The sequence below is a fragment of the Oncorhynchus mykiss genome, chromosome 22 (genome assembly GCF_057628025.1).
Source record: "Oncorhynchus mykiss isolate SJ-2025 chromosome 22, ASM5762802v1, whole genome shotgun sequence".
Classification (NCBI taxonomy): domain Eukaryota; kingdom Metazoa; phylum Chordata; class Actinopteri; order Salmoniformes; family Salmonidae; genus Oncorhynchus; species Oncorhynchus mykiss.
Genome location: NC_143043.1, coordinates 56998050 through 57020359, shown reverse-complemented (window position 1 = coordinate 57020359; position 22310 = coordinate 56998050). Strand labels below are relative to the sequence as shown.

At 47.7% G+C, this 22310-nt stretch overlaps 1 protein-coding gene across 4 annotated transcripts in view; it reads left to right on the top strand.

Moving 5' to 3' along the window:
* Positions 1-22310, top strand: part of LOC110502201 (unconventional myosin-X) — a 270516-nt gene that overhangs the window by 98103 nt on the left and 150103 nt on the right. For all 4 annotated transcript variants that reach the window (XR_016490707.1, XM_090216354.1, XM_090216352.1 and 1 more), the window contains exons 18-20: positions 8242-8322; positions 9602-9726; positions 12584-12698. Coding sequence is in view for 3 of the 4 variants with exons in the window: in XM_090216354.1 (XP_090072480.1) it covers positions 8242-8322; positions 9602-9726; positions 12584-12698 (321 nt within the window). In the remaining variant the exon portion in view is untranslated. The remainder of the gene's footprint in view (positions 1-8241; positions 8323-9601; positions 9727-12583; positions 12699-22310) is intronic.

Genomic DNA, 22310 nt, shown 5'->3' with positions numbered 1-22310 from the left:
ACCCTAATCCACTGTCAGCTCTCAGTTCAGGGTGAGGACCTCTAACCTCTAACCCCTAACCCTAATCCACCATCAGCTCTCAGTTCAGGGTGAGGACCTCTAACCCCTAACCCTAATCCACTGTCAATTCTCAGTTCAGGGTGAGGACCTCTAACCCCAATCCACTGTCAGCTCTCAGTTCAGGGTGAGGACCTCTAACCCCTAACCCTAATCCACTGTCAGCTCTCAGTTCAGGGTGAGGACCTCTAACCCTAATCCACCGTCAGCTCTCAGTTCAGGGTGAGGACCTCTAACCCCTAACCCTAATCCACTGTCAATTCTCAGTTCAGGGTGAGGACCACTAACCCCTAACCCTAATCCACCATCAGCTCTCAGTTCAGGGTGAGGACCTCTAACCTCTAACCCTAATCCACTGTCAGCTCTCAGTTCAGGGTGAGGACCTCTAACCTCTAACCCCTAACCCTAATCCACCATCAGCTCTCAGTTCAGGGTGAGGACCTCTAACCCCTAACCCTAATCCACTGTCAATTCTCAGTTCAGGGTGAGGACCTCTAACCCCAATCCACTGTCAGCTCTCAGTTCAGGGTGAGGACCTCTAACCCCTAACCCTAATCCACTGTCAGCTCTCAGTTCAGGGTGAGGACCTCTAACCCTAATCCACCGTCAGCTCTCAGTTCAGGGTGAGGACTTCTAACCCCTAACCCTAATCCACCGTCAGCTCTCAGTTCAGGGTCAGGACTTCTAACCTCTAACCCCTAACCCTAATCCACCATCAGCTCTCAGTTCAGGCTGAGGACCTCTAACCCTAATCCACCGTCAGCTCTCAGTTCAGGGTGAGGATCTCTAACCTCTAACCCTAATCCACCGTCAGCTCTCAGTTCAGGGTGAGGATCTCTAACCTCTAACCATAATCCACCATCAGCTCTCAGTTCAGGGTGAGGACTTCTAACCCCTAACCCTAATCCACCGTCAACTCTCAGTTCAGGGTGAGGACTTCTAACCCCTAACCCTAATCCACCGTCAGCTCTCAGTTCAGGGTCAGGACTTCTAACCTCTAACCCCTAACCCTAATCCACCATCAGCTCTCAGTTCAGGCTGAGGACCTCTAACCCTAATCCACTGTCAGCTCTCAGTTCAGGGTGAGGACCTCTAACCCTAATCCACTGTCAGCTCTCAGTTCAGGGTGAGGACCTCTAACCTCTAACCCTAATCCACTGTCAGCTCTCAGTTCAGGGTGAGGACCAATCACAGAGGAGCATAGTCAACCTCTGACCTCCTAACCATAACCTTCACTATACTGTAGAGTCACATAGAATCCTTTTGGCCATGATACGGATTGCCTTGACCATGAGGTTGACCGTTTCCCTAAGCGTTTTGTTTGTGTTTTAGAGAGAGAGTCCTTCTCAAGTGTTGAGCTCCTTGAGGGTAATTTACCTCTCCAGCATAGTGCTTGATGCCAAACTGGTGATCTGTCACTCTGGGCTTCATGTAGTACTGGTTAGTCTGGAGAGAGACAGAGACACAGCAGGTTATAATATATAGAGAGAGGATTCCATGGGAGATGGGTGGGGGGCTTCATGTAGTACTGGTTAGTCTGGAGAGAGACAGAGACACAGCAGGTTATAATATATATAGAGAGATGGGTGGGGGGCTTCATGTAGTACTGGTTAGTCTGGAGAGAGACAGAGACACAGCAGGTTATAATATATAGAGAGAGATGGGTGGGGGGCTTCATGTAGTACTGGTTAGTCTGGAGAGAGACAGAGACACAGCAGGTTATAATATATATAGAGAGATGGGTGGGGGGCTTCATGTAGTACTGGTTAGTCTGGAGAGAGACAGAGACACAGCAGGTTATAATATATAGAGAGAGATGGGTGGGGGGCTTCATGTAGTACTGGTTAGTCTGGAGAGAGACAGAGACACAGCAGGTTATAATATATAGAGAGAGGATTCCATGTGAGATGGGTGGGGGGCTTCATGTAGTACTGGTTAGTCTGGAGAGAGACAGAGACACAGCAGGTTATAATATATATAGAGAGATGGGTGGGGGGCTTCATGTAGTACTGATTAGTCTGGAGAGAGACAGAGACACAGCAGGTTATAATATATATAGAGAGAGAGGATTCCATGGGAGATGGGTGGGGGGCTTCATGTAGTACTGGTTAGTCTGGAGAGAGACAGAGACACAGCAGGTTATAATATATATATAGAGAGAGGATTCCATGGGAGATGGGTGGGGGGCTTCATGTAGTACTGGTTAGTCTGGAGAGAGACAGAGACACAGCAGGTTATAATATATATATATATAGAGAGAGAGGATTCCATGTGAGATGGGTGGGGGGCTTCATGTAGTACTGGTTAGTCTGGAGAGAGACAGAGACACAGCAGGTTATAATATATATAGAGAGAGAGAGGATTCCATGTGAGATGGGTGGGAGATGGGTGGGGGGCTTCACATGCCGTAACTGGTGTGGAGGGGATTTAGCCTGGACTGCAGCTCCTAAAGCTGGAGATTACCCCTCATCCACACGTCCCCCTGGCAGTATCTTACTGGAGACAGTCAGTCTGAGCGAAAGAGAGTGCTCGGTTCAAAGGTCATTGCTGGCACTGCTGGGTAAATATAGTCCTGTAACCAGAGCCTGTAAACACCCTGGTCAGCAGGAGATGAGGACCCTAGGAGGCCAGAGCCTGTAAACACCCTGGTCAGCAGGAGATGAGGACCCTAGGAGGCCAGAGCCTGTAAACACCCTGGTCAGCAGGAGATGAGGACCCTAGGAGGCCAGAGCCTGTAAACACCCTGGTCAGCAGGAGATGAGGACCCTAGGAGGCCAGAGCCTGTAAACACCCTGGTCAGCAGGAGATGAGGACCCTAGGAGGTCAGAGCCTGTAAACACCCTGGTCTGCAGGAGATGAGGACCCTAGGAGGCCAGAGCCTGTAAACACCCTGGTCAGCAGGAGATGAGGACCCTAGGAGGCCAGAGCCTGTAAACACCCTGGTCAGCAGGAGATGAGGACCCAAGGAGGTCAGAGCCTGTAAACACCCTGGTCAGCAGGAGATGAGGACCCTAGGAGGTCAGAGCCTGTAAACACCCTGGTCAGCAGGAGATGAGGACCCTAGGAGGTCAGAGCCTGTAAACACCCTGGTCAGCAGGAGATGAGGACCCTAGGAGGTCAGAGCCTGTAAACACCCTGGTCAGCAGGAGATGAGGACCCTAGGAGGCCAGAGCCTGTAAACACCCTGGTCAGCAGGAGATGAGGACCTCAGGAGGCCAGAGCCTGTAAACACCCTGGTCAGCAGGAGATGAGGACCCTAGGAGGTCAGAGCCTGTAAACACCCTGGTCAGCAGGAGATGAGGACCCTAGGAGGCCAGAGCCATTGTGTGTGAATCTGTTGTATTGAGGTTGCCTCTTGATGCTGGTCCTGTATCTATATCTAGATATTATGTTTCTGATTCCGTATATAGATGTGTTGTTGAGTTTCTGATCCCGTATCTACAGTTGAAGTCGGAAGTTTACGTACACTTAGGTTGGAGTCATTAAAACTTGTTTCTCAACCACTCCACACATTTCTTGTTAACAAACTATAGTTTTGGCAAGTCGGTTAGGACATCTTCTTTGTGCATGACACAAGTAATTTTTCCAACAATTGTTTACAGACAGATTATTTCACTTATAATGCACTGTATCACAATTCCAGTGGGTGAGAAGTTTACATACACTAAGTTGACTGTGCCTTTAAACAGCTTGGAAAATTACAGAAAATTATGTCATGGCTTTAGAAGCTTCTGATAGGCTAATTGACATCATCTGAGTCAATTGGAGGTGTACCTGTGGATGTATTTCAAGGCCTACCTTCAAACTAAGTGTCTCTTTGCTTGACATCATGGGAAAATCAAAATAAATCAGACTAGACCTCAGAAAAAATTGTAGACCTCCACAAGTCTTGTTCATCCTTGGGAGCAATTTCCAAACACCTGAAGGTACCACGTTCATCTGTACAAACAATAGTACGCAAGTATAAACACCATGGGATCACGCAGCCGTCATACCACTCAGGAAGAATACGCGTTCTGTCTTCTAGAGATGAACATACTTTTGTGCGCAAAGTGCAAATCAATCCCAGAACAACAGCAAAGGACCTTGTGGAGATGCTGGAGGAAACCGGTACAAAAGTATCTACAGTGGGGCAAAAAAGTATTTAGTCAGCCACCAATTGTGCAAGTTCTCCCACTTAAAAAGATGAGAGGCCTGCAATTTTCATCATAGGTACACTCCAACTATGACAGACAAAATTAGGGGGAAAAATCCAGAAAATCACACTGTAGGATTTTAAATGAATTTATTTGCAAATTATGGTGGAAAATAAGTATTTGGTTGTTGGCAATGAGAGGTCAAACGTTTTCTGTAAGTCTTCACAAGGTTTTCACACACTGTTGCTGGTATTTTGGCCCATTCCTCCATGCAGATCTCCTCTAGAGCAGTGATGTTTTGGGGCTGTTGCTGGGCAACATGGACTTTCAAAGACCTCCAAAGATTTTCTATGGGGTTGAGATCTGGAGACTGGCTAGGCCACTCCAGGACCTTGAAATGCTTCTGTAAAACGAGTCCTATATTGGCATAACGTGAAAGGCCGCTCAGCAAGGAAGAAGCCACTGCTCCAAAACCGCCATTAAAAAAGCCAGACTACAGTTTACTACTGCATTTGAGGTAGCATCGGACAGTCGTGGCCAAAAGTTTTGAATGACATTAATTTCCACGAAGTTTGCTGCTTCAGTGTTTTCAGATATTTTTGTCAGATGTTACTATGGAATACTGAAGTATAATTACAAGCATTTCATACGTGTCAAAGGCTTTTATTTACAATTACATGAAGTTGATGCAACGAGTCAATATTTGCAGTGTTGACCCTTCTTTTTCAAGACCTCTGCAATCCGCCCTGGCATACTGTCAATTAACTTCTCGGCCACATCCTGACTGATGGCAGCCCATTCTTGCACAATCAATGCTTGGAGTTTGTCAGAATTTGTGGCTTTTTTGCTTGTTCACCCGCCTCTTGAGGATTGACCACAAGTTCTCAATGGGATTAAGGTCTGAGGAGTTTCCTGGCCATGGACCCAAAATATTGATGTTTTGTTCCCCGAGCCACTTAGTTATCACTTTTGCCTTATGGAAAGCTGCTCCATCATTCTGGAAAGGGCATTGTTCATCACCAAACTGTTCCTGGATGGTTGGGAGAAGTTGCTCTCGGATGATGTGTTGGTACCATTATTTATTCATGGCTGTGTTCTTAGGCAAAATTGTGAGTGAGTCCACACCCTTGGCTGAGAAGCAACCCCACACGTGAATGGTCTCAGGATGCTTTACTGTTGGCATGACACAGGACTGATGGCAGCTGAATCAACTTTTAGGAGATGGTCCTGGCGCTTGCTGGACTTTCTTGGGCGGCCTGAAGTCTTCTCCTTGAAGTTCTTGATGATCTGATACATGGATGATTTTTGTGCTATCTCACTGGCAGCAATATCCTTGCCTGTGAGGCCCTTTTTTGTGCAAAGCAATGATGACTGCACGTGTTTCCTTGCAGGAAACCATGATTGACAGAGGAAGAACAATGCTGAAATGCAGTGGAAATGTTTTTTGGGGGGATTCAGTTCATTTGCATGGCAAAGAGGGACTTTGCAATTAATTGCAATTCGTCTGATCACTCTTCATAACATTCTGGAGTATATGCAAATTTCCATCATACAAACTGAGGCAAAATACTTTTGGCCACGACTGTACATGTAGGTAGGGATAAAGTGACTGTGCATGTAGGTAGGGATAAAGTGACTGTGCATGTAGGTAGGGATAAAGTGACTGTGCATGTAGGTAGGGATAAAGTGACTGTGCATGTAGGTAGGGATAAAGTGACTGTGCATGTAGGTAGGGATAAAGTGACTGTGCATGTAGGTAGGGATAAAGTGACTGTGCATGTAGGTAGGGATAAAGTGACTGTGCATGTAGGTAGGGATAAAGTGACTGTGCATGTAGGTAGGGATAAAGTGACTGTACATGTAGGTAGGGATAAAGTGACTGTGCATGTAGGTAGGGATAAAGTGACTGTGCATGTAGGTAGGGATAAAGTGACTGCATGTAGGTAGGGATAAAGTGACTGTACATGTAGGTAGGGATAAAGTGACTGTACATGTAGGTAGGGATAAAGTGACTCTGCATGTAGGTAGGGATAAAGTGACTGCATGTAGGTAGGGATAAAGTGACTGTGCATGTAGGTAGGGATAAAGTGACTGTGCATGTAGGTAGGGATAAAGTGACTGTGCATGTAGGGTGGGATAAAGTGACTGTGCATGTAGGGTAGGGATAAAGTGACTGTGCATGTAGGGTGGGATAAAGTGACTGCATGTAGGTAGGGATAAAGTGACTGTGCATGTAGGTAGGGATAAAGTGACTGTGCATGTAGGTAGGGATAAAGTGACTGTGCATGTAGGTAGGGATAAAGTGACTGTGCATGTAGGTAGGGATAAAGTGACTGTGCATGTAGGTAGGGATAAAGTGACTGTGCATGTAGGTAGGGATAAAGTGACTGTGCATGTAGGTAGGGATAAAGTGACTGTGCATGTAGGGTGGGATAAAGTGACTGTGCATGTAGGGTAGGGATAAAGTGACTGTGCATGTAGGGTGGGATAAAGTGACTGCATGTAGGTAGGGATAAAGTGACTGTGCATGTAGGTAGGGATAAAGTGACTGTGCATGTAGGTAGGGATAAAGTGACTGTGCATGTAGGTAGGGATAAAGTGACTGTGCATGTAGGTAGGGATAAAGTGACTGTGCATGTAGGTAGGGATAAAGTGACTGTGCATGTAGGTAGGGATAAAGTGACTGTGCATGTAGGTAGGGATAAAGTGACTGTGCATGTAGGTAGGGATAAAGTGACTGTGCATGTAGGGTAGGGATAAAGTGACTGTGCATGTAGGGTGGGATAAAGTGACTGCATGTAGGTAGGGATAAAGTGACTGTGCATGTAGGTAGGGATAAAGTGACTGTGCATGTAGGTAGGGATAAAGTGACTGTGCATGTAGGTAGGGATAAAGTGACTGTGCAACTAGGTAGGGATAAAGTGACTGTGCAACTAGGTAGGGATAAAGTGACTGTGCATATAGGTAGTGATAAAGTGACTGCATGTCGATAGGGATAAAGTGACAGTACATGGGGATAAAGATTGTACTTTTTGGAGTGACTTCAGATAAAATGTCCACTGGTCTGATGAAACACAAGTTGAACTGTTTGGCCATAATGACCATCGTTATGTTTGCAGGAAAAAGGGGGTGGCTTGCAAGCCGAAGAACACCATCCCAACCGTGAAGCACGGGGGTGGCAGGATCATGTTGTGGGGGTGCTTTTCTGCAGGAGGAGAGACTGGTGCTCTTCACAAAATAGATGTCATCATGAGGCAGGAAAATTATGTGGATATATTGAAGCAACCTCATAAGACATCAGACAGGAAGTTAAAGCTTGGTTGCAAATGGGTCTTCTAAATGGATAATGACCCCAAGCCTACTTCCAAAGTTGTGGCAAAATGACTTAAGGACAACAAGGTCAAGGTATTGGAGTGACCATCAAAGCCCTAACCTCAATCCTAAAGAATTTGTGTGGGAAACTGGGAAAAGTGTGTGCGAGCAAGGAGGCCTACAAACCTGACTCAGTTACACCATCTCTGTCAGGAGGAATGGGCCAAAATTCACCCAACTTATTGTGGGAAGGTTGTGGAAGGCTACCTGAAATGTTTGACCCAAGTTAAACAATTTAAAGGCAATGCTACCAAATACTAATTGAGTGTATGTAAACTTCTGACCCACCAGGAATGTGATGAAAGAAATAAAAGCTGAAATAAACCACTCTACTATTATTCTGACATTTCACATTCTTAAAATAAAGTGGTGATCCTAACTGACCTAAAACAGGGAATTTTTATAAGGATTAAATGTCAGGATCCCGTATCTAGATGTGTTGTTGTGTTTCTGATCCCGTATCTAGATGTGTTGTTGTGTTTCTGATCCCGTATCTAGATGTGTTGTTGTTTCTGATCCCGTATCTAGATGTGTTGTTGTGTTTCTGATCCCGTATCTAGATGTGTTGTTGTGTTTCTGATCCCGTATCTAGATGTGTTGTTGTTTCTGATCCCGTATCTAGATGTGTTGTTGTGTTTCTGATCCCGTATCTAGATGTGTTGTTGTGTTTCTGCAGGACTCTCTCCATTCCTTGATGAACACTCTGAGTGCCTCCAACCCTTTCTTTGTGCGCTGCATCAAACCCAACATGGACAAGGTGGGTCATTCAGTATTCACCACAACATGAACAAGGTGGGTCATTCAGTATTCACCCCAACATGAACAAGGTGGGTCATTCAGTATTCACCCCAACATGGACAAGGTGGGTCATTCAGTATCCACCCCAACATGAACAAGGTGGGTCATTCAGTATCCACCCCAACATGAACAAGGTGGGTCATTCAGTATTCACCCCAACATGGACAAGGTGGGTCATTCAGTATCCACCCCAACATGAACAAGGTGGGTCATTCAGTATTCACCCCAACATGGACAAGGTGGGTCATTCAGTATCCACCCCAACATGAACAAGGTGGGTCATTCAGTATCCACCCCAACATGAACAAGGTGGGTCATTCAGTATTCACCATAACCACCAGCTACTGAATGTGAACTAGTCTGTTACTGTGTACAGAGGCAGGCAGATCCCAGAAATTCCATATCTAGCTGCTATTCAAAGTTTTAATAGTCGTCTGCTGCCTTGTCCCGGCTGCCTTGTCCCGCAGGGAATGCTGTTGTCTCTGGGAGGGGGGCTTAGCTGCACCACAGGGAATGCTGTTGTCTCTGGGGGGGGGGGGGGGCTTAGCTGCACCACAGGGAATGCTGTTGTCTCTGGGGGGGGGGGGGGCTTAGCTGTTTTACAGGGAATGCAGTTGTCTCGGGGGGGGGCTTAGCTGTACCACAGGGACTTCGTTTGTTGAACATTCAAGTCCTGACACTCCTCTGAACAACAGGTTGATAACATGCCTGATGGTAGGGTACCACACACACACACACACACACAGCCAGTGAGATGTGAATCAGAGTTAAGTGATTGTGCAGTGTGATAAGCAGCACTGAGGAACAACACGACACAGTCAGAACAGAACAGCTGAGAACAATAGAGTTGATTTATACCGGACTGAAACGATCCTGTGGGAGGACAAGGAGGACAAGGAGAATTCTAGTTCCTAAACACCTTGTATCGTCCCTCCTGTAAGACGAGCATAGTACTGACTCCCTCCTGGAAGACGAGCATAGTACTGTTCCCTCCTGTAAGACGAGCACAGTACTGTTGTGTTCCCTCCTGTAAGACGAGCACAGTACTGTTGTGTTCCCTCCTGTAAGACGAGCACAGTACTGTTGTGTGTTCCCTCCTGTAAAACGAACGTAGTACTGTTGTGTGTTGCCTCCTGTACTGTTAACTATACTTCTGTCCAGTCGTACAACAGCTGCTGTTTTTGTATTCTCACAGAATTAGAGTTGAAAAGTAATTCAGTGTGTTTTGTACTTCTCAGAACGCCAACATGTTTGACCCAGAAGTGGTCCTGAACCAGCTGAGGTATTCTGGGATGTTGGAGACCGTGAAGATCCGCAGGGCTGGTTTCCCTGTCCGCAGGACTTTTAATGACTTCTACAGCAGGTGAGAAAAACGGACAATGGTCTTTTTACAGGGAAGACAGACTAACATCACCGTCTCCCGTGCACGGTAGATCATCTGCTGGGTGTCGACGAACGCCGGGGTTTCAACCTGTAGAATCACCTGCTGGGTGTCGATGAACGCCGGGGTTTCAACGTGTAGAATCACCTGCTGGGTGTCGATGAACGCCGGGGTTTCAACGTGTAGAATCACCTGCTGGGTGTCGATGAACACCGGGGTTTCAACGTGTAGAATCACCTGCTGGGTGTCGATGAACGCCGGGGTTTCAACGTGTAGAATCACCTGCTGGGTGTCGATGAACGCCGGGGTTTCAACCTGTAGAATCACCTGCTGGGTGTAGATCACCTGCTGGGTGTCGATGAACGCCGGGGTTTCAACCTGTAGAATCACCTGCTGGGTGTCGATGAACACCGGGGTTTCAACCTGTAGAATCACCTGCTGGGTGTCGATGAACACCGGGGTTTCAACGTGTAGAATCACCTGCTGGGTGTCGATGAACGCCGGGGTTTCAACGTGTAGAATCACCTGCTGGGTGTCGATGAACACCGGGGTTTCAACGTGTAGAATCACCTGCTGGGTGTCGATGAACACCGGGGTTTCAACGTGTAGAATCACCTGCTGGGTGTCGATGAACGCCGGGGTTTCAACGTGTAGAATCACCTGCTGGGTGTCGATGAACACCGGGGTTTCAACGTGTAGAATCACCTGCTGGGTGTCGATGAACGCCGAGGTTTCAACCTGTAGAATCACCTGCTGGGTGTCGATGAACGCCGGGGTTTCAACCTGTAGAATCACCTGCTGGGTGTCGATGAACGCTGGGGTTTCAACCTGTAGAATCACCTGCTGGGTGTAGATCACCTGCTGTGTGTCGATGAACGCCGGGGTTTCAACCTGTAGAATCACCTGCTGGGTGTCGATGAACGCCGAGGTTTCAACCTGTAGAATCACCTGCTGGGTGTCGATGAACGCTGGGGTTTCAACCTGTAGAATCACCTGCTGGGTGTCGATGAACGCCGGGGTTTCAACGTGTAGAATCACCTGCTGGGTGTCGATGAACGCCGAGGTTTCAACCTGTAGAATCACCTGCTGGGTGTAGATCACCTGCTGGGTGTCGATGAACGCCGGGGTTTCAACCTGTAGAATCACCTGCTGGGTGTCGATGAACGCCGGGGTTTCAACCTGTAGAATCACCTGCTGGGTGTCGATGAACACCGGGGTTTCAACGTGTAGAATCACCTGCTGGGTGTCGATGAACGCCGGGGTTTCAACGTGTAGAATCACCTGCTGGGTGTCGATGAACACCGGGGTTTCAACGTGTAGAATCACCTGCTGGGTGTCGATGAACACCGGGGTTTCAACGTGTAGAATCACCTGCTGGGTGTCGATGAACACCGGGGTTTCAACGTGTAGAATCACCTGCTGGGTGTCGATGAACGCCGGGGTTTCAACGTGTAGAATCACCTGCTGGGTGTCGATGAACACCGGGGTTTCAACGTGTAGAATCACCTGCTGGGTGTCGATGAACGCCGAGGTTTCAACCTGTAGAATCACCTGCTGGGTGTCGATGAACGCCGGGGTTTCAACCTGTAGAATCACCTGCTGGGTGTCGATGAACGCTGGGGTTTCAACCTGTAGAATCACCTGCTGGGTGTAGATCACCTGCTGTGTGTCGATGAACGCCGGGGTTTCAACCTGTAGAATCACCTGCTGGGTGTCGATGAACGCCGAGGTTTCAACCTGTAGAATCACCTGCTGGGTGTCGATGAACGCTGGGGTTTCAACCTGTAGAATCACCTGCTGGGTGTCGATGAACGCCGGGGTTTCAACGTGTAGAATCACCTGCTGGGTGTCGATGAACGCCGAGGTTTCAACCTGTAGAATCACCTGCTGGGTGTAGATCACCTGCTGGGTGTCGATGAACGCCGGGGTTTCAACCTGTAGAATCACCTGCTGGGTGTCGATGAACGCCGGGGTTTCAACCTGTAGAATCACCTGCTGGGTGTCGATGAACACCGGGGTTTCAACGTGTAGAATCACCTGCTGGGTGTCGATGAACGCCGGGGTTTCAACGTGTAGAATCACCTGCTGGGTGTCGATGAACACCGGGGTTTCAACGTGTAGAATCACCTGCTGGGTGTCGATGAACACCGGGGTTTCAACGTGTAGAATCACCTGCTGGGTGTCGATGAACGCCGGGGTTTCAACCTGTAGAATCACCTGCTGGGTGTCGATGAACGCCGAGGTTTCAACCTGTAGAATCACCTGCTGGGTGTCGAACGCCGGGGATCCAACCTGTGAATCACCTGCTGGGTGTCGATGAACGCCGGGGTTTCAACCTGTAGAATCACCTACTGGGTGTCGATGAACGCCGGGGATCCAACGTGTAGAATCACCTACTGGGTGTCGATGAACGCCGGGGATCCAACGTGTAGAATCACCTGCTGGGTGTCGATGAACACCGGGGATATACTCTGTGATCAGGGTCAATGGCATGGCTACCCACTGTGCCTCCTCCGCTGTGCACCACCAAGGCTCATGTTGGCCAGTCTACCCTCTTACAAAACAGCAGAACATGCGGACCCAGTGTTCACCTGGGTCATTGAGCTATTGTTGATTTCCTATTGTGCTGCTGTCAGCTGTCTGGGTGTCATGTCATGTTGTACTCCTTCGACACGTCTGGCCCTTGTCTGGCCCGTCGGCTCTGTGTCTGACCCGTCGGCTCTGTGTCTGACCCGTCGGCTCTGTGTCTGACCCGTCGGCTCTGTGTCTGACCCGTCGGCTCTGTGTCTGACCCGTCGGCTCTGTGTCTGACCTGTGTGCGTCTCTGTTCCCTGTGTAGGTACAAGATGATCCTGAAAGACAAGCATCCAACAGACGACCAGAGAGGGAGATGCACAGAGCTGCTGATGTCATACGACCCCGCCAAGATAGACTGGCAGCTGGGGAAGACTAAGGTACGCTGGCCCCGTGGCTCTGACAACGCATCACACTCTTACACGCATACTGCAGTGGGTGAATAAAATATGTGTAGCACGACCAGGTCTAATCTGAGGGAAATATGTGTCTCTAATATGGTCATACGTTGGACAGGAGGTTAGGAAGTGCAGCTCAGATTCCACCTCATTTTGTGGGCATTGTGCACATAGCCTGTCTTCTCTTGAGTGCCATGTCTGTCTACGGCGGCCTTTCTCAATAGCAAGGCTATGCTCACTAAGTCTGTACATAGTCAAAGCTTTCCTTAAGTTTGGGTCAGTCACAGTGGTCAGGTATTCTGCCACTGTGTACTCTCTGTTTAGGGACAAATACCATTCTAGTTTGCTCTGTTTTTTTGTTAATTCTTTCCAATGTGTCAAGTAATTATCTTTTTGTTTTCTCATGATTTGGTTGGGTCTAATTGTGCTGCTGTCCTGGGGCTCTGTAGGGTGTGTTTGTAAACAGAGCCCCAGGACCAGCTTGCTTAGGGGACTCTTCTCCAGGTTCATCTCTCTGTAGGTGATGGCTTTGTTATGGAAGGTTTGGGAATCACTTCCTTTTAGGTGGTTGTAGAATTGAACGGCTCTTTCCTGGATTTAGGCATAATTTTGCTCTGCTTGCATTATTTTGTGTTCTACGTTGTACACAGAGGATATTTTTTGTAGAATTCTGCATGCAGTGTCTCAATCTGTAGTTTTTCCCATTTTGTAAATTATTGGTTGGTGAGCGGACCCCAGTCCTCACAACCATAAAGGGCAATGGGTTCTATGACTGATTTCAAGTATTTTTAGCCAGATCCTAATTGGTATGTTGAATTTTATGTTCCTTTTGATTGCATAGAAGGCCCTTCTTGCCTTGTCTCTCAGATCATTCACAGCTTTGCCACAAGAAAAGGGCAACCAGTGAAGAACAAACACCATTGTAAATACAACCCATATTTATGTTAATTTCCCCTTTTGTACTTTAACAATGAACCTAATATGACATTTGAAATCTTTTTTATTATTTTGGAACTTTTACGAGTGTAATATGTTTACTGTTAATTTGTGTTGTTTATTTCGCTTTTGTTTATTACCTAGTTCACTTGCATTGGCAACGTTAACGTATGTTTCCCATGCCAATAAATCCCTTTGAATTGAAATATACATTGAGACAGAAAGTGCAGTGCCTTGTGATTAGAGATCTGAGGATCTCATTCTCTGCTCAATTGACCGTGTAATGGTAGTTTGTTGACCTAGTAGTGGTAGTTTATTGACCCTGTAGTGGTAGTTTATTGACCTAGTAGTGGTAGTTTATTGACCCTGTAGTGGTAGTTTGTTGACCCAGTAGTGGTAGTTTGTTGACCCTGTAGTGGTAGTTTGTTGACCCTGTAGTGGTAGTTTGTTGACCCTGTAGTGGTAGTTTGTTGACCCAGTAGTGGTAGTTTATTGACCTAGTAGTGGTAGTTTATTGACCCTGTAGTGGTAGTTTGTTGACCCTGTAGTGGTAGTTTGTTGACCGTGTAGTGGTAGTTTATTGACCCTGTAGTGGTAGTTTATTGACCCTGTAGTGGTAGTTTATTGACCCTGTAGTGGTAGTTTATTGACCCTGTAGTGGTAGTTTATTGACCCTGTAGTGGTAGTTTGTTGACCCAGTAGTGGTAGTTTATTGACCCAGTAGTGGTAGTTTATTGACCCTGTAGTGGTAGTTTATTGACCCTGTAGTGGTAGTTTATTGACCCTGTAGTGGTAGTTTATTGACCCTGTAGTGGTAGTTTGTTGACCCTGTAGTGGTAGTTTGTTGACCCTGTAGTGGTAGTTTGTTGACCCTGTAGTGGTAGTTTGTTGACCGTGTAGTGGTAGTTTGTTGGCCATGTAATGTAGTGGTAGTTTATTGATCGTGTAGTGGTAGTTTGTTGACCGTGTAGTGGTAGTTTGTTGGCCATGTAATGTAGTGGTAGTTTATTGATCGTGTAGTGGTAGTTTATTGATCGTGTAGTGGTAGTTTATTGACACTGTAGTGGTAGTTTATTGACACTGTAGTGGTAGTTTATTGACCCTGTAGTGGTAGTTTATTGACCCTGTAGTGGTAGTTTATTGACCCAGTAGTGGTAGTTTATTGACCCAGTAGTGGTAGTTTATTGACCCTGTAGTGGTAGTTTATTGACACTGTAGTGGTAGTTTATTGACCCTGTAGTGGTAGTTTATTGACCCTGTAGTGGTAGTTTATTGACCCTGTAGTGGTAGTTTATTGACCCTGTAGTGGTAGTTTATTGACCGTGTAGTGGTAGTTTATTGACCCTGTAGTGGTAGTTTATTGACCGTGTAGTGGTAGTTTGTTGATCGTGTAGTGGTAGTTTGTTGATCGTGTAGTGGTAGTTTATTGACCCAGTAGTGGTAGTTTATTGACCCTGTAGTGGTAGTTTATTGACCCTGTAGTGGTAGTTTATTGACCGTGTAGTGGTAGTTTATTGACCCTGTAGTGGTAGTTTATTGACCGTGTAGTGGTAGTTTGTTGATCGTGTAGTGGTAGTTTGTTGATCGTGTAGTGGTAGCTTATTGATCGTGTAGTGGTAGTTTGTTGACCGTGTAGTGGTAGTTTGTTGGCCATGTAATGTAGTGGTAGTTTATTGATCGTGTAGTGGTAGTTTATTGATCGTGTAGTGGTAGTTTATTGACCCTGTAGTGGTAGTTTATTGACCGTGTAGTGGTAGTTTATTGACACTGTAGTGGTAGTTTATTGACACTGTAGTGGTAGTTTATTGACCCTGTAGTGGTAGTTTATTGACCCAGTAGTGGTAGTTTATTGACCCAGTAGTGGTAGTTTATTGACCCTGTAGTGGTAGTTTATTGACCCTGTAGTGGTAGTTTATTGACACTGTAGTGGTAGTTTATTGACCCTGTAGTGGTAGTTTATTGACCCTGTAGTGGTAGTTTATTGACCCTGTAGTGGTAGTTTATTGACCCTGTAGTGGTAGTTTATTGACCGTGTAGTGGTAGTTTGTTGACCGTGTACTGGTAGTTTGTTGGCCATGTAATGTAGTGGTAGTTTATTGATCGTGTAGTGGTAGTTTGTTGACCGTGTAGTGGTAGTTTGTTGGCCATGTAATGTAGTGGTAGTTTATTGATCGTGTAGTGGTAGTTTATTGACACTGTAGTGGTAGTTTATTGACACTGTAGTGGTAGTTTATTGACCCTGTAGTGGTAGTTTATTGACCCTGTAGTGGTAGTTTATTGACCCAGTAGTGGTAGTTTATTGACCCAGTAGTGGTAGTTTATTGACCCTGTAGTGGTAGTTTATTGACACTGTAGTGGTAGTTTATTGACCCTGTAGTGGTAGTTTATTGACCCTGTAGTGGTAGTTTATTGACCCTGTAGTGGTAGTTTATTGACCCTGTAGTGGTAGTTTATTGACCCTGTAGTGGTAGTTTATTGACCCTGTAGTGGTAGTTTATTGACCGTGTAGTGGTAGTTTGTTGACCCTGTAGTGGTAGTTTATTGACCCTGTAGTGGTAGTTTATTGACCCTGTAGTGGTAGTTTATTGACTGTGTAATGTAGTGGTAGTTTATTGACTGTGTAATGTAGTGGTAGTTTATTGACTGTGTAATGTAGTGGTAGTTTATTGACTGTGTAATGTAGTGGTAGTTTATTGACTGTGTAATGTAGTGGTAGTTTATTGACTGTGTAATGTAGTGGTAGTTTATTGATTGTGTAATGTAGTGGTAGTTTATTGACCCTGTAATCTAGTGGTAGTTTATTGACTGTGTAATGTAGTGGTAGTTTATTGACCCTGTAGTGGTAGTTTGTTGACCCTGTAGTGGTAGTTTGTTGACCCTGTAGTGGTAGTTTATTGACCCTGTAGTGGTAGTTTATTGACCCTGTAGTGGTAGTTTATTGACCCTGTAGTGGTAGTTTATTGACTGTGTAATGTAGTGGTAGTTTATTGACTGTGTAATGTAGTGGTAGTTTATTGACTGTGTAATGTAGTGGTAGTTTATTGACTGTGTAATGTAGTGGTAGTTTATTGACTGTGTAATGTAGTGGTAGTTTATTGACCCTGTAGTGGTAGTTTATTGACTGTGTAATGTAGTGGTAGTTTATTGACCCTGTAGTGGTAGTTTATTGACTGTGTAATGTAGTGGTAGTTTATTGACCCTGTAGTGGTAGTTTATTGACTGTGTAATGTAGTGGTAGTTTATTGACTGTGTAATGTAGTGGTAGTTTATTGACCCTGTAGTGGTAGTTTATTGACTGTGTAATGTAGTGGTAGTTTATTGACTGTGTAATGTAGTGGTAGTTTATTGACCCTGTAGTGGTAGTTTATTGACTGTGTAATGTAGTGGTAGTTTATTGACTGTGTAATGTAGTGGTAGTTTATTGACTGTGTAATGTAGTGGTAGTTTATTGACCCTGTAGTGGTAGTTTATTGACTGTGTAATGTAGTGGTAGTTTATTGACCCTGTAGTGGTAGTTTATTGACCCTGTAGTGGTAGTTTGTTGACCCTGTAGTGGTAGTTTATTGACCCTGTAGTGGTAGTTTATTGACCCTGTAGTGGTAGTTTATTGACCCTGTAGGGGTAGTTTGTTGACCCTGTAGTGGTAGTTTGTTGACCCTGTAGTGGTAGTTTATTGACCCTGTAGTGGTAGTTTGTTGACCCTGTAGTGGTAGTTTATTGACCCTGTAGTGGTAGTTTATTGACTGTGTAATGTAGTGGTAGTTTATTGACTGTGTAATGTAGTGGTAGTTTATTGACTGTGTAATGTAGTGGTAGTTTATTGACTGTGTAATGTAGTGGTAGTTTATTGACCCTGTAATCTAGTGGTAGTTTATTGACCCTGTAATCTAGTGGTAGTTTATTGACTGTGTAATGTAGTGGTAGTTTATTGACCCTGTAGTGGTAGTTTGTTGACCCTGTAGTGGTAGTTTATTGACCCTGTAGTGGTAGTTTATTGACCCTGTAGTGGTAGTTTATTGACTGTGTAATGTAGTGGTAGTTTATTGACTGTGTAATGTAGTGGTAGTTTATTGACTGTGTAATGTAGTGGTAGTTTATTGACCCTGTAGTGGTAGTTTATTGACTGTGTAATGTAGTGGTAGTTTATTGACTTTGTAATGTAGTGGTAGTTTATTGACTGTGTAATGTAGTGGTAGTTTATTGACCCTGTAGTGGTAGTTTATTGACTGTGTAATGTAGTGGTAGTTTGTTGACCCTGTAGTGGTAGTTTGTTGACCCTGTAGTGGTAGTTTATTGACCCTGTAGTGGTAGTTTATTGACTGTGTAATGTAGTGGTAGTTTATTGACTGTGTAATGTAGTGGTAGTTTATTGACCCTGTAGTGGTAGTTTATTGACCCTGTAGTGGTAGTTCATTGACCCTGTAGTGGTAGTTCATTGACCCTGTAGTGGTAGTTTATTGACCCTGTAGTGGTAGTTTATTGACCGTGTAGTGGTAGTTTATTGACCCTGTAGTGGTAGTTTATTGACCCTGTAGTGGTAGTTTGTTGACCCTGTAGTGGTAGTTTATTGACCCTGTAGTGGTAGTTTATTGACCCTGTAGTGGTAGTTTATTGACCCTGTAGTGGTAGTTTATTGACCCTGTAGTGGTAGTTTGTTGACCCTGTAGTGGTAGTTTATTGACCTTGTAGTGGTAGTTTATTGACTGTGTAATGTAGTGGTAGTTTATTGACCCTGTAGTGGTAGTTTATTGACCCTGTAGTGGTAGTTTATTGACCCTGTAGTGGTAGTTTATTGACCCTGTAGTGGTAGTTTATTGACCCTGTAGTGGTAGTTTATTGACCGTGTAATGTAGTGGTAGTTTATTGACCCTGTAGTGGTAGTTTATTGACCTTGTAGTGGTAGTTTATTGACTGTGTAATGTAGTGGTAGTTTATTGACCCTGTAGTGGTAGTTTATTGACTGTGTAATGTAGTGGTAGTTTATTGACCCTGTAGTGGTAGTTTATTGACCCTGTAGTGGTAGTTTATTGACTGTGTAATGTAGTGGTAGTTTATTGACCCTGTAGTGGTAGTTTATTGACTGTGTAATGTAGTGGTAGTTTATTGACCCTGTAGTGGTAGTTTATTGACTGTGTAATGTAGTGGTAGTTTATTGACCCTGTAGTGGTAGTTTATTGACTGTGTAATGTAGTGGTAGTTTATTGACCCTGTAGTGGTAGTTTATTGACCCTGTAGTGGTAGTTTATTGACTGTGTAATGTAGTGGTAGTTTGTTAACCGTGTAATGTAATGGTAGTTTGACAGTATAATGTTAGTGCCCACAATTATGTGTTGTGCCTTTGTGCGTTAGTGTTTTGGTTATCAGTGCCATATTTTTGTGGTTAAAGTTAGGAAAGTCAGGTGGGTTTGAAAGTAGAGGTTTGGATTGCATTTCCTGTGTAGAAACAGTCTAATTATATCAATGTCTGATTGTGTGATGAGGAAGCTAGGACCACACGGTAGGGTGGCAGCATCGGATGTGGGAAGGAAGGATGTTGTCCAGGGAGCTTCCTCTCTGCGACTCGGAGAGTGTAGAGGAGAAACAGGCGCTGGGGGTGGGATAGGGGAAGAGGGTTGGGGAGCTGGTGTGGGGATGGGATAGAGAAGAGGGTTGGGGAGCTGGGGTGGGGATGGGATAGAGAAGAGGGTTGAGGACCTGGGGTGGGGATGGGATAGAGAAGAAGGTTGGGGAGCTGGGATGGGATAGAGAAGAGGGTTGGGGAGCTGGGGTGGGGATGGGATAGAGAAGAGGGTTGGGGAGCTGGGGTGGGGATGGGATAGAGAAGAGGGTTGGGGAGCTGGGGTGGGGACGGGATAGGGGAAGAGGGTTGGGGAGCTGGGGTGGGGATGGGATAGGGAAGAGGGTTGGGGAGCTGGGGTGTGGATGGGATAGGGTTGGGGGAGCTGGGCAGGGGAGGAGGGGATGGGACAGAGAAGAGGGTTGGGGAGCTGGGGTGGGGATGGGATAGAGAAGAGGGTTGGGGAGCTGGGGTGGGGATGGGATAGAGAAGAGGGTTGGGGAGCTGGGGTGGGGATGGGATAGAGAAGAGGGTTGGGGATGGGATAGGGGAAGAGGGGAAGAGGGTTGGGGAGCTGGGGATGGGATAGGGAAGGAGGGGATGGGACAGAGAACAGGGGTGGGGGTGGGGATGGGATAGGGGAAGGGGAAGAGCGTGGTGGTGGGGATGGGATAGAAAAGAGGGGTGGGGATGGGGAAGAGCGTGGTGGTGGGGATGGGATAGAAAAGAGGGGTGGGGATGGGACAGGGGAGGAGGGGATGGGACAGAGAAGAGGGTTGGGGGTGGGGATAGGACAGGGGAAGAGGGTTGGTGGGTGGGGATGGGACAGGGGAGGAGGGGATGGGATAGAGAAGAGGGGTGGGGGTGGGGATGGGATAGAGAAGAGGGGTGGGGATGGGACAGGGGAAGAGGGTTGGGGGGTGGGGATGGGACAGGGGAGGAGGGGATGGGACAGGGGAGGAGGGGATGGGACAGAGAAGGGGGGTGGGGATGGGGCAGGGGAAGAGGGGTGGGGATGGGATAGGGGAGGAGGGGATGGGACAGAGAACAGGGGTGGGGATGGGATAGGGGAAGAGCGTGGTGGTGGGGATGGGATAGAGAAGAGGGGTGGGGGTGGGGATGGGACAGGGGAGGAGGGGATGGGATAGAGAAGAGGGGTGGGGGTGGGGATGGGATAGGGGAAGAGGGGTGGGGGTGGGGATGGGACAGGGGAGGAGTGGATGGGACAGAGAAGAGGGTTGGGGGGTGGGGATGGGACAGGGGAGGAGGGGATGGGATAGAGAAGAGGGGTGGGGGTGGGGATGGGATAGAGAAGAGGGTTTGGGGGGAGCAGGGTGGGGAGAGCAGGGTGGGAGTAGCAGGGCTGGGGGGAGCAGGGTGGGGGGAGCAGGCCTGGGGGGAGCAGGCCTGGGGGGAGCAGGGCTGGGGGGAGCAGGGCTGGGGGGAGCAGGGCTGGGGGGAGCAGGGCTGCAGCTGTGTGACTGTGATTACTGGAACATCTGGCCCAGTTAGCAGGAGCTGCTAAACCTGCAGTTTTCAGTCAGGGAAGGGTTACCTAGACCCAGTGGAATGCTCTTTCATGGGAGGAGGGGAATGGTCTGCTCTTGGAGGAGTGCCATCCCCTCCCCTCTAGTGTCTCTCCCTTTCAATTTCAATCTCTCTCTCTGCCTGTGCACCTCCCCTCCCAACCCAACCCGTCTCTCTCTCTCTCTCGCTCTCTCTCGCTCTCTCTCGCTCTCTCTCGCTCTCTCTCGCTCTCTCTCTCTCTCTCTCTCTCTCTCTCTCTCTCTCGCTCTCTCTCGCTCTCTCTCGCTCTCTCTCGCTCTCTCTCGCTCTCTCTCGCTCTCTCTCGCTCTCTCTCGCTCTCTCTTGCTCGCTCTCTCGCTCTCTCTCTCTCGCTCTCTCTCTCTCGCTCTCTCTCTCTCGCTCTCTCTCTCGCTCTCTCTCTCTCTCTCGCTCTCTCTCTCGCTCTCTCGCTCTGCCTCCTCCCCTCCTCTGTCTCTCTCTCGCCCTGCCTCCTCCCCTCCTCTGTCTCTCGGCCTGCCTCCTCCCCTCCTCTGTCTCTCTCTCGCCCTGCCTCCTCCCCTCCTCTGTCTCTCTCTCGCCCTGCCTCCTCCCCTCCTCTGTCTCTCGGCCTGCCTCCTCCCCTCCTCTGTCTCTCTCTCGCCCTGCCTCCTCCCCTCCTCTGTCTCTCTCTCGCCCTGCCTCCTCCCCTCCTCTGTCTCTCTCTCGCCCTGCCTCCTCCCCTCCTGTCTCTCTCTCGCCCTGCCTCCTCCCCTCCTGTCTCTCTCTCGCCCTGCCTCCTCCCCTCCTGTCTCTCTCTCGCCCTGCCTCCTCCCCTCCTGTCTCTCTCTCTCTCTCGCCCTGCCTCCTCCCCTCCTGTCTCTCTCTCGCCCTGCCTCCTCCCCTCCTGTCTCTCTCTCTCTCTCGCCCTGCCTCCTCCCCTCCTCTGTCTCTCTCTCGCCCTGCCTCCTCCCCTCCTGTCTCTCTCTCTCTCTCGCCCTGCCTCCTCCCCTCCTCTGTCTCTCTCTCGCCCTGCCTCCTCCCCTCCTCTGTCTCTCTCTCGCCCTGCCTCCTCCCCTCCTGTCTCTCTCTCGCCCTGCCTCCTCCCCTCCTGTCTCTCTCTCGCCCTGCCTCCTCCCCTCCTGTCTCTCTCTCTCTCTCGCCCTGCCTCCTCCCCTCCTGTCTCTCTCTCTCTCTCGCCCTGCCTCCTCCCCTCCTGTCTCTCTCTCGCCCTGCCTCCTCCCCTCCTGTCTCTCTCTCGCCCTGCCTCCTCCCCTCCTGTCTCTCTCTCTCTCTCTCTCTCTCTCTCGCCCTGCCTCCTGTCTCTCTCTTAGTAATCAGTAAGAAGCCAGAGAGCCAGAACACAGACAGGATGTTAGCTGTGGGACTAACAACACAACACTGACTCTTTGCAGTAGCAGCACCGTCATAGTGTTCCGCTGGGCTCTCTGCAGTGGCAGTCAGGGAGAATAGCCAGGAAAGTAGCTATAGCTCTGTGAGAGTAGCTGAAACCAGCACTGGTCGGTCCCAGTCCTTATCAAGAGGATCAAGAGTAGCTAGCAGGGAGAGTAGCTAGCAGGGAGAGTAGCTAGCAGTGA